Below are 14,716 nucleotides of genomic sequence, written 5' to 3'. Positions count from 1 at the left end.
ACGTCTCGTGGTTTAAAAGATAACTCCTGTGGGAATGAAATTAATAACGGTGAAATACAACAACCACCGAGCCATATTGGGCTTGTATGTGGTAAGAACAGGAGGGCCAGCATTGTGGAGCCATGATTACCTAAGAAAACTACAACTTAATTACCGTAGATTCCGGACTACAGAGCGCACCTGATTTTTAGCCGCTGGCACTAATTTTAGAAATAAAATCATTTTTTTAAATGTAAAGGCCGCACCGGATTTTAGGCCGCACCGGATTTTCGGCCGCAGGTGTCCCACGTTGTAATATGAGATATTTACACAGAAAGATATTACACGTGAGGATTTTTTTAACTTTTAATTAAATCCATATGGTAACAAAAACAAATACATATTGCAAATGCTTTTTTTCGAACCGTGCCCGTACGCGGCTACTTTTAAATATACGTTGCGTATACTTCTTTACTGAACAACATTCCAATATCTCCTAACGACTGGTAAAAAATATATATACTGCAGCCTACCAGGAAAAGTTATTGATACCTTTAACTTAAAAGCAGAGTTCGCTCGGATCCAAAGCCGCTCGCGTAATGCCGCTCCCCCCCTCCTTTCCGTTTCATCGCAAACGGCATTTAAAAGCAGATTTCGCTCGGATCCAAAGCCGCTCGCGTAATGCGCTCCCCCCTCCTTTCCGTTTCATCGCAAACGGCATTTTCCCACAAGACGCCGCGAAACCGGGTGTGTCGTCATAGCATCCCGCGATGTAGTACAGAAAACAAATATAGTTTAAACTAAGAGGGTAGGTAGCACAATGCTTCGAGTGTTTTCCATGTTGATGAGGGTGAGTACAAATGACTGATTTACAATAATTTAATTGTGAAAGTGCGCTTGATTTATCGTACAATTTCATTGGACCTCTGTGAACTACTCATCAATTTTATTGGTCTACTGTTACGAGGCAAAATGTTTACGAGGCGGCATGAAAAAAACCTTGCATTAGCCGCATCGGATTATTGGCCGCAAAGTTCAAAGCTGTTCAAAATGTGGGAAAAAAGTAGCGGCTTAAAATCCGGAATCTACGGTAGTAATCCATTCTGCAATGAATGCTTACCACATTCCCTGCAAATAGACTCAACTGAAAGGTAATTAAGAAAGGTATTGGATGATGCTACAGCAGTGTTCAAGGATGGCAATGGAAAACTCAGACATATCGAGGGAAAATGCCACACCCATGTTTTACAAAGCCTTATACAATCTGTGATAAAGAATTCAGTGAGCTAGATCACATTGAGGTTGAAAGAATTCTTTCCGAGGTTGAGTGGAAACTATGGCTGTCAGGATCTGTGGCAAGCTTAAGGTCACCATCGACCCAGATCAACACCTTCTCCCCAGGATTGAAGATGTCTTCGCAAACCTTTCTGCAGAAAAGTACTCAGCAGAGTGGACCTACCTACAGATGGAGATGGAAGAAGAGTCCAAAGTGCTTCTCACCATAAGCGCTCACTGTGCTTTATTGCTACAATAGGTTTATATTTGAAGTAGCGTCCACACCTGCACTCTGACAGAAAGTTATGGACCAGGTGCTGCAAGGCTGCCCAGGCACCCGGATGACATTATTGTTACTGGTGAAGATGACAAGGAACACCTCCAAAATCTCAAGACAGTGTTAAATATATTTAGAGCATGATGTCTCTGAGCACGATGTGGGGAAGTGTGAATTCTTTAAACAAAGCATTATTTACTGCGGTCACACCATTGATGCACAAGGATTACTCAAGCGTGCTGAGAAAAATTGAAGAAGTGGTTGATGTCCCAAGGCCAAAGGATGTGTCACAGTTGCAGTCCTGTTTAGGATTTCTCAATGATTATAACAGGTTCCTCCCAAACCTGGCTACTGTGCTCCACCCCCTAAACTCATCACTACAGTTCGGGAAGAAGCAGCGATGGACAAGCAGCGTGAGGTGGCTTTCCAAAGGGTAAGTGAATGCGATGTCTGTTACTGCACTCACATACGCTGATCCACATCGTCCACGGTCCTGATGGTGTAGGTGCAGTCATGTCATATGTTTAAGTGATTGCAAGTGAACGCCCCATTGCCTTTGGATCCTGTTCCCTTACTGCTGCAGAGAGAAATTACACCCATATTGACAGAGAGCCTTGAGAATGGTTTGGGTTTGTCAAATGTTTCAACCAGTGCTTGTATGGAGAGAGTTTACCCTCATTCCTGATCGATAACCACTGGTGTCCATTTTCAATCCACCGAAGGTGGTTTCTTGCACTCATGCTTGGATCCCCTCAGGCCCAATCTCAGAAGGAGTACGCAGGACAAACAGCTGAAGCAAACTGAGGGCTCCTCCAACAAGAAAGGTCGATGTTTCACTGCTGGGCTGGACGAGCAGTCCCGGCGAGGGAATACAGTGGCTACTTGGAAAGATTAGGACAGAACCGGACCGCTCTCCTACACAGAGGAGGTTGCATCTGATATCATCTGGAGACGGCACATCAGTCAGTTGAGGACAGCAGAGTCAATTGTTAGAGAAGGCAGCTGTTCAGAGCTGTCAGAACCACTCCCCGTGGTCCCAGAGTCAACTCCGACAACCACTACAGAGCAGGCCCCAAAACCTGAGGTTGTTTCACAGCCAGGAGTTTCACCTACCAGAGAGTGACTCACCCACCCCACCTCCGTCAAGGAAGATGTTATCCCACAAGAGTAAGAAATCCTTCACAGCGATCCAGTGATACAACCTTTAGTCCTGAATGGGACAATTTAAAATTTATTATGCTGTGTATGTGTATAGTGTAGCTTGTATGTGTGTGAATAAATGACGTGCTGCATAATCGAGTTGAGATGCATTCTACTTTGATTTGGAGTTTACAGATGAGAAGTGAGGAGTGTTGTGTATTTAAAATCTTGATAATATTAAAATTAAGTAATATTACAATATTATATTGTTTGATTAAGCATTCTGTGTTCACAATTCATTCCGGGTCATATGTAAAAGTACGTGAATGGTATACATTACACCATGTCGTATGTGAGCACTTTAATTTTCCCGGCTCTTGAGTTTTTGTTTTGATTTGTTTCTGAATTTACGAATCCTGATATTCCCCTACCCACCCATTTCCCCCTCAACTGACCTCACCTATCAGTTTGTACTCCTTCCTCATCACCCCACCTTCTTATCCTGCTGCCTTCCCCTGTCCTTTCCGTCTGAAAAGATGGTTGTTTATTTCCCTTCATAAATGCCCTTAGTATCTTCCGTTGATCTTTGGTCATATATAGCAGTGAAAGGAAGTCACCAGCCCACACGTCCTGGGCCATTCATTGTATACATCCCTGAGATTAATTTGCTAGCAGGCATACTCAATAAATCTATAACAGAGTAATAACCATAATTGAATCAATGAATGACCGCGCCAACTTGGGCATTCAACCAGTGTGCAAAAAGACTACAAACTGTGTAAATACAAACAGAAAGAAATAATCATATTAATAAATAAATAAGCAATAAACACTGAGAACATGAGATAGAGAGTCCATATAAACCATATAACAATTACAGCACGGAAACAGGCCATCTCGGCCCTTCTAGTCCGTGCCGAACTCTTACTCCCACCTAGTCACACCGACCCGCACTCAGCCCATAACTCTCCATTACTTTCCTGTCCATATACCTGTCTAATTTTACTTTAAATGACAATACCGAACCTGCCTCTACCACTTCTACTGGAAGCTCGTTCCACACAGCTACCACTCTCTGTGTAAAGAAATTCCCCCTCGTGTTACCCCTAAACTTTAGCCCCCGAACTCTCAACTCATGTCCTCTTGTTTGAATCTCCCCTACTTTCAATGGAAAAAGCCTATCCACGTCAACTCTATCTATCTCCCTCATAATTTTAAATACCTCTATCAAGTCCCCCCTCAACCTTCTACACTCCAAAGAATAAAGACCTAACTTGTTCAACCTTTCCCTGTAACTTAGGTGCTGAAACCCAGGTAACATTCTAGTAAATCTTCTCTGTACTCTCTCTATTTTGTTGACATCTTTCCTATGATTCGGTGACCAGAACTGTACACAATACTCCAAATTCAGCCTTACCAATGCCTTGTACAATTTTAACATTACATCCCAAATCCTATACTCAATGCTCTGATTTATAAAGGCCAGCGTTCCAAAAGCTTTCTTCACCACCCTATCCACATGAGTCTTTGAAACTGAGTCCATAGGTAGTGGAAACAGTTCAAAATTTTTTACAGATGTACCTTGTAGAGCATTCTAACTGGCTACATTGCTGTCTGGGATGGTGTGGTGAACTACATATACCTGTATGGACACGCCCCCCCTCCCCCGCTGACTGCTCCTGTGGCTCCTCCCACAGACCCCGGTATAAAGGCGATTGGAAAGACAGCCCCTTCCTCAGTCTCCAGGATGTAGTGTGGTGGTTAATTGCTGCTTGTGCTTTCTTCCAGCCAATAAAAGCCTATATCTCGCCTCACGTCTCCGAGAGTTATTGATGGTGCATCAGATGGGGAGGGGGCACTGCACAGGACTGGAATAAGCTGCAGAAAGTTGTGCAGAAATCAGCTCCATCATGGGCACTGGCTTCCCCAGAATCCAGGACATCTTCAAGGAGCGATGTCTCAAAAAGGTGACACCCTTCACCCCGAACATGCCCTCTTCTCATTGTTACCATCAGGAAGGAGGTACAGAAGTCTGAAGGCACACACTCAGCGATTCCCCTCTGCTGTTTGATTTCTGAATGGACATGGAGCCCACGAAATGCCTCTACTTTTTTTCCTCTTTTTGCACTACATATTTAATTTAACTTTTAAAATATACTGTATATATATATATTTTTTTAAAACGTAATTTACAGATTTTATTTTATTTTGCACTGTACAACTGCTGCATAACAACAGATTTTGTTCACTGTGCCAGTGACATTAAACCTGATCCCGATTCTGAATCAAGTGAAGTGGAGTGAAGTCATCCCCTCTGGTTCAACAGCCTGATGTTTGAGGGGTAATAGCTGTTCCTGAACCGGGTGGTGTGAGTCCTGAGGCTCCTGTACCTTCTTCAGCTGTGAGAAGAGAGCATGACCTGGGTGGTAGAGGTCCCTCTCGATGGAGGCTGCTTTGCTGTGGCAATGCTCCACGTAGATGTGCTCGATGGTGGGACGGCTTTACTCCTGATGATCTTTGTGTAACAACATCGTGACCACTATGCACTGCATCTAATTGTGTTCTTTCTTGTAAAGATTGTGTTTAACACGTTTTTTCCTTGTGGAAGTTGTGCTGTCTGACGCTCGGTACCTGTGACGTTGCTGTAAGCAAGTTTCTCATTGTACCTGTGCACGTAAGGACTTGTCTGCAGTCCGGGCACTGAGTTCAAGAGCTGGGAAGTTATGATGTAGAAGATTCTGGTTATGCTCGATCTGGAGTATTGCAGTCACTCCGTTGCAGGCTTTGGAGAAGGTAGCGTAGAGGCTCACCAGGCTGTTGCCTGGATTAGAGGGCACAAGCTCAAGGAGAGGTTGGACAAACTTGGGCTGTTTTCTCTGGAGTGGCAGAGGCTGAGAGGAGATCTGATAGAAGTTGACAAGGACATGAGAGGCACAGCCAGAACAGACAGCCGGTATAGAGTGGAAACCCTGCCAGACTGCTCTCTGACAGTGCCCGAGGCCAATACTGAGCCTGGGTGTACCGCGGCCGAGCCCTGCCATTCCCCGACCCCGCTCGCCTCGCTTACCTCCCCGATGTAGATGCCAGTGTCGTTCTCGTCATCAGTGCGGTAACACACAGTCAGACCCAACTTCTCCTGATGTCTCTCCTTGTACAGCTCCACCTCCTGTGCACGCAAGAGCCCACACACAGGTCACACAGTGAGGAAGCAGGCCCTTCCGCCCTTCCGCTCCATACTATCCACAGCCCGGCCCAGTTACCTACCTTTGGCCATGCACCTGTTCAAATGCCCCTTAAGTGCAATTGTACAGATCGAACACTCACCCTCTGTAACACTCAGGACTTTTATAAATCTCTCCTTTCTTGTCTTCTATCTTTGTACTCTAGTTTCAGACTCCCCAACTCTGGAGAAACTCAAATGACCGTCCTCCTTAATAAATCTCCTAATGGTTTTATGAACTTCTCCCCTCATTCTCCTGCACTCCATTGAAAGGATTAAAAGTTCAGCGTGGCCAAACTCTCCATATAACCAAAACCCTGTAGACCAGGCAGGATCCTTGTAAATCTCTGTGCATCCTCTCCAGCTGACAATGTCAGACAGCCAAAGCTGTACACAGAATACCAGCTCAGCTGACAGACATGAAAATCAAAATGAAAAGCCACCTTTTGGGAATCAGTCTCATGTCACTGGTCCCTAGACTGCCGACATCCCAATGTGCCATGGTTCCATCTCTGTGACCCCCTCCAGCCCATACTCCCTTTCCATCAATGATCATCTGCATCCCCTTGTCTGTAAACCCTCTCTCACCCCTGCATCCCACCCCGTCTCTCTGACCTCCTCATCTACTACACCCCTCCCTATCTCTCTGATCTCCTCATGTACTACACCCCTCCCCATCTCTGTGATCTCCTCGTGTACTACACCTCTCCCCGTCTCTGTGACCTCCTCACCTACTACACCCCTCCCCATCTCTGTGACCTCCTCACCTACTACACCCCTCCCCGTCTCTGTGACCTCCTCATGTACTACACCCCTCCCCGTCTCTGTGATCTCCTCACCGACTACACCCCTCCCCGTCTCTGTGACCTCCTCATGTACTACACCACTCCCCGTCTCTGTGACCTCCTCACCTACTACACCCCTCCCCATCTCTGTGACCTCCTCACCTACTACACCCCTCCCCGTCTCTGTGACCTCCTCACCTACTACACCCCTCCCCGTCTCTGTGACCTCCTCACCTACTACACCCCTCCCCATCTCTGTGACCTCCTCACCTACTACACCCCTCCCCATCTCTGTGACCTCCTCACCTACTACACCCCTCCCCGTCTCTGTGACCTCCTCACCTACTACACCCCTCCCCGTCTCTGTGACCTCCTCACCTCCTACACCCCTCCCCGTCTCTGTGACCTCCTCACCTACTACACCCCTCCCTGTCTCTGTGACCTCCTCGTGTACTACACCCCTCCCCGTCTCTGTGACCTCCTCACCTACTACACCCCTCCCCGTCTCTGTGACCTCCTCATGTACTACACCCCTCCCCGTCTCTGTGACCTCCTCATCTACTACACCCCTCCCCATCTCTGTGACCTCCTCACCTACTACACCCCTCCCCATCTCTGTGACCTCCTCACCTACTACACCCCTCCCCGTCTCTGTGACCTCCTCACCGACTACACCCCTCCCCGTCTCTGTGACCTCCTCACCTACTACACCCCTCCCCATCTCTGTGACCTCCTCATGTACTACACCCCTCCCCATCTCTGTGACCTCCTCACCTACTACACCCCTCCCCGTCTCTGTGACCTCCTCACCTACTACACCCCTCACCGTCTCTGTGACCTCCTCACCGACTACACCCCTCCCCGTCTCTGTGACCTCCTCACCTACTACACCCCTCCCCGTCTCTGTGACCTCCTCACCTACTACACCCCTCCCCGTCTCTGTGACCTCCTCACCTACTACACCCCTCCCCGTCTCTGTGACCTCCTCACCTACTACACCCCTCCCCGTCTCTGTGACCTCCTCACGTACTACACCCCTCCCCGTCTCTGTGACCTCCTCACGTACTACACCCCTCCCCGTCTCTGTGACCTCCTCACCTACTACACCCCTCCCCGTCTCTGTGACCTCCTCACCTACTACACCCCTCCCCGTCTCTGTGACCTCCTCACCTACTACACCCCTCCCCGTCTCTGTGACCTCCTCACCTACTACACCCCTCCCCGTCTCTGTGACCTCCTCACGTACTACACCCCTCCCCGTCTCTGTGACCTCCTCACGTACTACACCCCTCCCCGTCTCTGTGACCTCCTCACCTACTACACCCCTCCCCGTCTCTGTGACCTCCTCACCTACTACACCCCTCCCCGTCTCTGTGACCTCCTCACCTACTACACCCCTCCCCGTCTCTGTGACCTCCTCACCTACTACACCCCTCCCCGTCTCTGTGACCTCCTCACCTACTACACCCCTCCCCGTCTCTGTGACCTCCTCACCTACTACACCCCTCCCCGTCTCTGTGACCTCCTCACCTACTACACCCCTCCCCGTCTCTGTGACCTCCTCACCTACTACACCCCTCCCCGTCTCTGTGACCTCCTCACCTACTACACCCCTCCCCGTCTCTGTGACCTCCTCACCTACTACACCCCTCCCCGTCTCTGTGACCTCCTCATCTACTACACCCCTCCCCGTCTCTGTGACCTCCTCACCTACTATACCCCTCCCCATCTCTGTGACCTCCTCACCTACTACACCCCTCCCCATCTCTGTGACCTCCTCACCGACTACACCCCTCCCCGTCTCTGTGACCTCCTCACCGACTACACCCCTCCCCGTCTCTGTGACCTCCTCATCTACTACACCCCTCCCCGTCTCTGTGACCTCCTCGCCTACTACACCCCTCCCCATCTCTGTGACCTCCTCATGTACTGCACCCCTCCCCATCTCTGTGACCTCCTCACCTACTACACCCCTCCCCATCTCTGTGACCTCCTCACCTACTACACCCCTCCCCATCTCTGTGACCTCCTCACCTACTACACCCCTCCCCATCTCTGTGACCTCCTCACCTACTACACCCCTCCCCATCTCTGTGACCTACTCATGTACTACACCCCTCCCCATCTCTGTGACCTCCTCGTGTACTACACCCCTCCCCATCTCTGTGACCTCCTCATGTACTACACCCCTCCCCATCTCTGTGACCTACTCATGTACTACACCCCTCCCCATCTCTGTGACCTCCTCATGTACTACACCCCTCCCCGTCTCTGTGACCTCCTCACCTACTACACCCCTCCCCATCTCTGTGACCTACTCATGTACTACACCCCTCCCCATCTCTGTGACCTCCTCATGTACTACACCCCTCCCCGTCTCTGTGACCTCCTCACCTACTACACCCCTCCCCGTCTCTGTGACCTCCTCACCTACTACACCCCTCCCCATCTCTGTGACCTCCTCATGTACTACACCCCTCCCCATCTCTGTGACCTACTCATGTACTACACCCCTCCCCATCTCTGTGACCTCCTCATGTACTACACCCCTCCCCGTCTCTGTGACCTCCTCACCTACTACACCCCTCCCCATCTCTGTGACCTACTCATGTACTACACCCCTCCCCATCTCTGTGACCTCCTCATGTACTACACCCCTCCCCGTCTCTGTGACCTCCTCACCTACTACACCCCTCCCCGTCTCTGTGACCTCCTCATGTACTACACCCCTCCCCGTCTCTGTGACCTCCTCATGTACTACACCCCTCCCCATCTCTGTGACCTCCTCACCGACTATACCCCTCCCCATCTCTGTGACCTCCTCATGTACTACACCCCTCCCCGTCTCTGTGACCTCCTCACCGAGTACACCCCTCCCCGTCTCTGTGACCTCCTCACCGACTACACCCCTCCCCGTCTCTGTGACCTCCTCACCGACTACACCCCTCCCCGTCTCTGTGACCTCCTCACCTACTACACCCCTCCCCGTCTCTGTGACCTCCTCACCTACTACACCCCTCCCCGTCTCTGTGACCTCCTCACCTACTACACCCCTCCCCGTCTCTGTGACCTCCTCACCTACTACACCCCTCCCCGTCTCTGTGACCTCCTCACCTACTACACCCCTCCCCGTCTCTGTGACCTCCTCACCGACTACACCCCTCCCCGTCTCTGTGACCTCCTCACCGACTACACCCCTCCCCGTCTCTGTGACCTCCTCACCGACTACACCCCTCCCTGTCTCTGTGACCTCCTCACCTACTACACCCCTCCCCATCTCTGTGACCTCCTCACCGACTACACCCCTCCCCGTCTCTGTGACCTCCTCACCTACTACACCCCTCCCCATCTCTGTGACCTCCTCATGTACTACTCCACTCCCCATCTCTGTGACCTCCTCACCGACTACACCCCTCCCCGTCTCTGTGACCTCCTCACCGACTACACCCCTCCCCGTCTCTGTGATCTCCTCATGTACTACACCCCTCCCCATCTCTGTGACCTCCTCACCTACTACACCCCTCCCCGTCTCTGTGACCTCCTCACCTACTACACCCCTCCCCGTCTCTGTGACCTCCTCACCTACTACACCCCTCCCCGTCTCTGTGATCTCCTCATGTACTACACCCCTCCCCGTCTCTGTGACCTCCTCATGTACTACACCCCTCCCCATCTCTGTGACCTCCTCACCTACTACACCCCTCCCCGTCTCTGTGACCTCCTCACCTACTACACCCCTCCCCGTCTCTGTGACCTCCTCATCTACTACACCCCTCCCCGTCTCTGTGACCTCCTCACCGACTACACCCCTCCCCGTCTCTGTGACCTCCTCACCTACTACACCCCTCCCCGTCTCTGTGACCTCCTCATGTACTACACCCCTCCCCATCTCTGTGACCTCCTCACCTACTACACCCCTCCCCATCTCTGTGACCTCCTCACCGACTACACCCCTCCCCGTCTCTGTGACCTCCTCACCTACTACACCCCTCCCCATCTCTGTGACCTCCTCACCTACTACACCCCTCCCCGTCTCTGTGACCTCCTCATGTACTACACCCCTCCCCGTCTCTGTGACCTCCTCACCGACTACACCCCTCCCCGTCTCTGTGACCTCCTCACCTACTACACCCCTCCCCGTCTCTGTGACCTCCTCATGTACTACACCCCTCCCCGTCTCTGTGATCTCCTCACCTACTACACCCCTCCCCGTCTCTGTGACCTCCTCACCTACTACACCCCTCCCCGTCTCTGTGACCTCCTCACCTACTACACCCCTCCCCGTCTCTGTGACCTCCTCATGTACTACACCCCTCCCCGTCTCTGTGACCTCCTCACCTACTACACCCCTCCCCATCTCTGTGACCTCCTCACCGACTACACCCCTCCCCGTCTCTGTGACCTCCTCACCTACTACACCCCTCCCCATCTCTGTGACCTCCTCACCTACTACACCCCTCCCCGTCTCTGTGACCTCCTCATGTACTACACCCCTCCCCGTCTCTGTGATCTCCTCACCGACTACACCCCTCCCCGTCTCTGTGACCTCCTCATGTACTACACCACTCCCCGTCTCTGTGACCTCCTCACCTACTACACCCCTCCCCATCTCTGTGACCTCCTCACCTACTACACCCCTCCCCGTCTCTGTGACCTCCTCACCTACTACACCCCTCCCCGTCTCTGTGACCTCCTCACCTACTACACCCCTCCCCATCTCTGTGACCTCCTCACCTACTACACCCCTCCCCATCTCTGTGACCTCCTCACCTACTACACCCCTCCCCGTCTCTGTGACCTCCTCACCTACTACACCCCTCCCTATCTCTGTGACCATCTCACCGACTATACCCCTCCCCATCTCTGTGACCTCCTCACCTACTACACCCCTCCCCGTCTCTGTGACCTCCTCACCTACTACACCCCTCCCCATCTCTGTGACCTCCTCACCTACTACACCCCTCCGCATCTCTGTGACCTCCTCACGTACTACACCCCTCCCCATCTCTGTGACCTCCTCACCTACTACACCCCTCCCCGTCTCTGTGACCTCCTCACCCACTACACCCCTCCCCGTCTCTGTGACCTCCTCACCTACTACACCCCTCCCCGTCTCTGTGACCTCCTCACCCACTACACCCCTCCCCATCTCTGTGACCTCCTCACCTACTACACCCCTCCCCGTCTCTGTGACCTCCTCACCTACTACACCCCTCCCCGTCTCTGTGACCTCCTCACCTACTACACCCCTCCCCATCTCTGTGACCTCCTCACCTACTACACCCCTCCCCGTCTCTGTGACCTCCTCACCTACTACACCCCTCCCCGTCTCTGTGACCTCCTCACCTCCTACACCCCTCCCCGTCTCTGTGACCTCCTCACCTACTACACCCCTCCCTGTCTCTGTGACCTCCTCGTGTACTACACCCCTCCCCGTCTCTGTGACCTCCTCACCTACTACACCCCTCCCCATCTCTGTGACCTCCTCACCTACTACACCCCTCCCCGTCTCTGTGACCTCCTCACCTACTACACCCCTCCCCATCTCTGTGACCTCCTCATGTACTACACCCCTCCCCGTCTCTGTGACCTCCTCATGTACTACACCCCTCCCCGTCTCTGTGACCTCCTCATGTACTACACCTTCCCTATCTCTGTGACCTCCTCACCTACTACACCCCTCCCCGTCTCTGTGACCTCCTCATGTACTACACCCCTCCCCGTCTCTGTGACCTCCTCATCTACTACACCCCTCCCCATCTCTGTGACCTCCTCACCTACTACACCCCTCCCCATCTCTGTGACCTCCTCACCTACTACACCCCTCCCCGTCTCTGTGACCTCCTCACCGACTACACCCCTCCCCGTCTCTGTGACCTCCTCACCTACTACACCCCTCCCCATCTCTGTGACCTCCTCATGTACTACACCCCTCCCCATCTCTGTGACCTCCTCACCTACTACACCCCTCCCCGTCTCTGTGACCTCCTCACCTACTACACCCCTCACCGTCTCTGTGACCTCCTCACCGACTACACCCCTCCCCGTCTCTGTGACCTCCTCACCTACTACACCCCTCCCCGTCTCTGTGACCTCCTCACCTACTACACCCCTCCCCGTCTCTGTGACCTCCTCACCTACTACACCCCTCCCCGTCTCTGTGACCTCCTCACCTACTACACCCCTCCCCGTCTCTGTGACCTCCTCACGTACTACACCCCTCCCCGTCTCTGTGACCTCCTCACGTACTACACCCCTCCCCGTCTCTGTGACCTCCTCACCTACTACACCCCTCCCCGTCTCTGTGACCTCCTCACCTACTACACCCCTCCCCGTCTCTGTGACCTCCTCACCTACTACACCCCTCCCCGTCTCTGTGACCTCCTCACCTACTACACCCCTCCCCGTCTCTGTGACCTCCTCACGTACTACACCCCTCCCCGTCTCTGTGACCTCCTCACGTACTACACCCCTCCCCGTCTCTGTGACCTCCTCACCTACTACACCCCTCCCCGTCTCTGTGACCTCCTCACCTACTACACCCCTCCCCGTCTCTGTGACCTCCTCACCTACTACACCCCTCCCCGTCTCTGTGACCTCCTCACCTACTACACCCCTCCCCGTCTCTGTGACCTCCTCACCTACTACACCCCTCCCCGTCTCTGTGACCTCCTCACCTACTACACCCCTCCCCGTCTCTGTGACCTCCTCACCTACTACACCCCTCCCCGTCTCTGTGACCTCCTCACCTACTACACCCCTCCCCGTCTCTGTGACCTCCTCACCTACTACACCCCTCCCCGTCTCTGTGACCTCCTCACCTACTACACCCCTCCCCGTCTCTGTGACCTCCTCATCTACTACACCCCTCCCCGTCTCTGTGACCTCCTCACCTACTATACCCCTCCCCATCTCTGTGACCTCCTCACCTACTACACCCCTCCCCATCTCTGTGACCTCCTCACCGACTACACCCCTCCCCGTCTCTGTGACCTCCTCACCGACTACACCCCTCCCCGTCTCTGTGACCTCCTCATCTACTACACCCCTCCCCGTCTCTGTGACCTCCTCGCCTACTACACCCCTCCCCATCTCTGTGACCTCCTCATGTACTGCACCCCTCCCCATCTCTGTGACCTCCTCACCTACTACACCCCTCCCCATCTCTGTGACCTCCTCACCTACTACACCCCTCCCCATCTCTGTGACCTCCTCACCTACTACACCCCTCCCCATCTCTGTGACCTCCTCACCTACTACACCCCTCCCCATCTCTGTGACCTACTCATGTACTACACCCCTCCCCATCTCTGTGACCTCCTCACCTACTACACCCCTCCCCATCTCTGTGACCTCCTCATGTACTACACCCCTCCCCATCTCTGTGACCTCCTCACCTACTACACCCCTCCCCATCTCTGTGACCTCCTCACCTACTACACCCCTCCCCGTCTCTGTGACCTCCTCACCTACTACACCCCTCCCCGTCTCTGTGACCTCCTCACCTACTACACCCCTCCCCGTCTCTGTGACCTCCTCACCTACTACACCCCTCCCCATCTCTGTGACCTACTCATGTACTACACCCCTCCCCATCTCTGTGACCTCCTCACCTACTACACCCCTCCCCATCTCTGTGACCTCCTCACCTACTACACCCCTCCCCGTCTCTGTGACCTCCTCACCTACTACACCCCTCCCCGTCTCTGTGACCTCCTCACCTACTACACCCCTCCCCGTCTCTGTGACCTCCTCACCTACTACACCCCTCCCCATCTCTGTGACCTACTCATGTACTACACCCCTCCCCATCTCTGTGACCTCCTCATGTACTACACCCCTCCCCGTCTCTGTGACCTCCTCACCTACTACACCCCTCCCCGTCTCTGTGACCTCCTCATGTACTACACCCCTCCCCGTCTCTGTGACCTCCTCATGTACTACACCCCTCCCCATCTCTGTGACCTCCTCACCGACTATACCCCTCCCCATCTCTGTGACCTCCTCATGTACTACACCCCTCCCCGTCTCTGTGACCTC

At 53.1% G+C, this 14,716-nt stretch overlaps 1 protein-coding gene across 2 annotated transcripts in view; it reads right to left on the bottom strand.

Annotated features, from left to right (window-relative positions):
• Window positions 1-14,716, bottom strand: part of LOC140716029 (PDZ domain-containing protein 4-like) — a 93,609-nt gene that overhangs the window by 46,169 nt on the left and 32,724 nt on the right. For both annotated transcript variants that reach the window (XM_073028688.1, XM_073028689.1), the window contains exon 4: window positions 5,739-5,837. In XM_073028688.1, the coding sequence (XP_072884789.1) occupies window positions 5,739-5,837 (99 nt within the window). The remainder of the gene's footprint in view (window positions 1-5,738; window positions 5,838-14,716) is intronic.

Source organism: Hemitrygon akajei, chromosome 24 (assembly GCF_048418815.1).
Source record: "Hemitrygon akajei chromosome 24, sHemAka1.3, whole genome shotgun sequence".
Taxonomy (NCBI): domain Eukaryota; kingdom Metazoa; phylum Chordata; class Chondrichthyes; order Myliobatiformes; family Dasyatidae; genus Hemitrygon; species Hemitrygon akajei.
The sequence above is the reverse complement of the archived record's forward strand: the minus strand, read 5'-3'. Positions and strand labels throughout refer to the sequence as shown.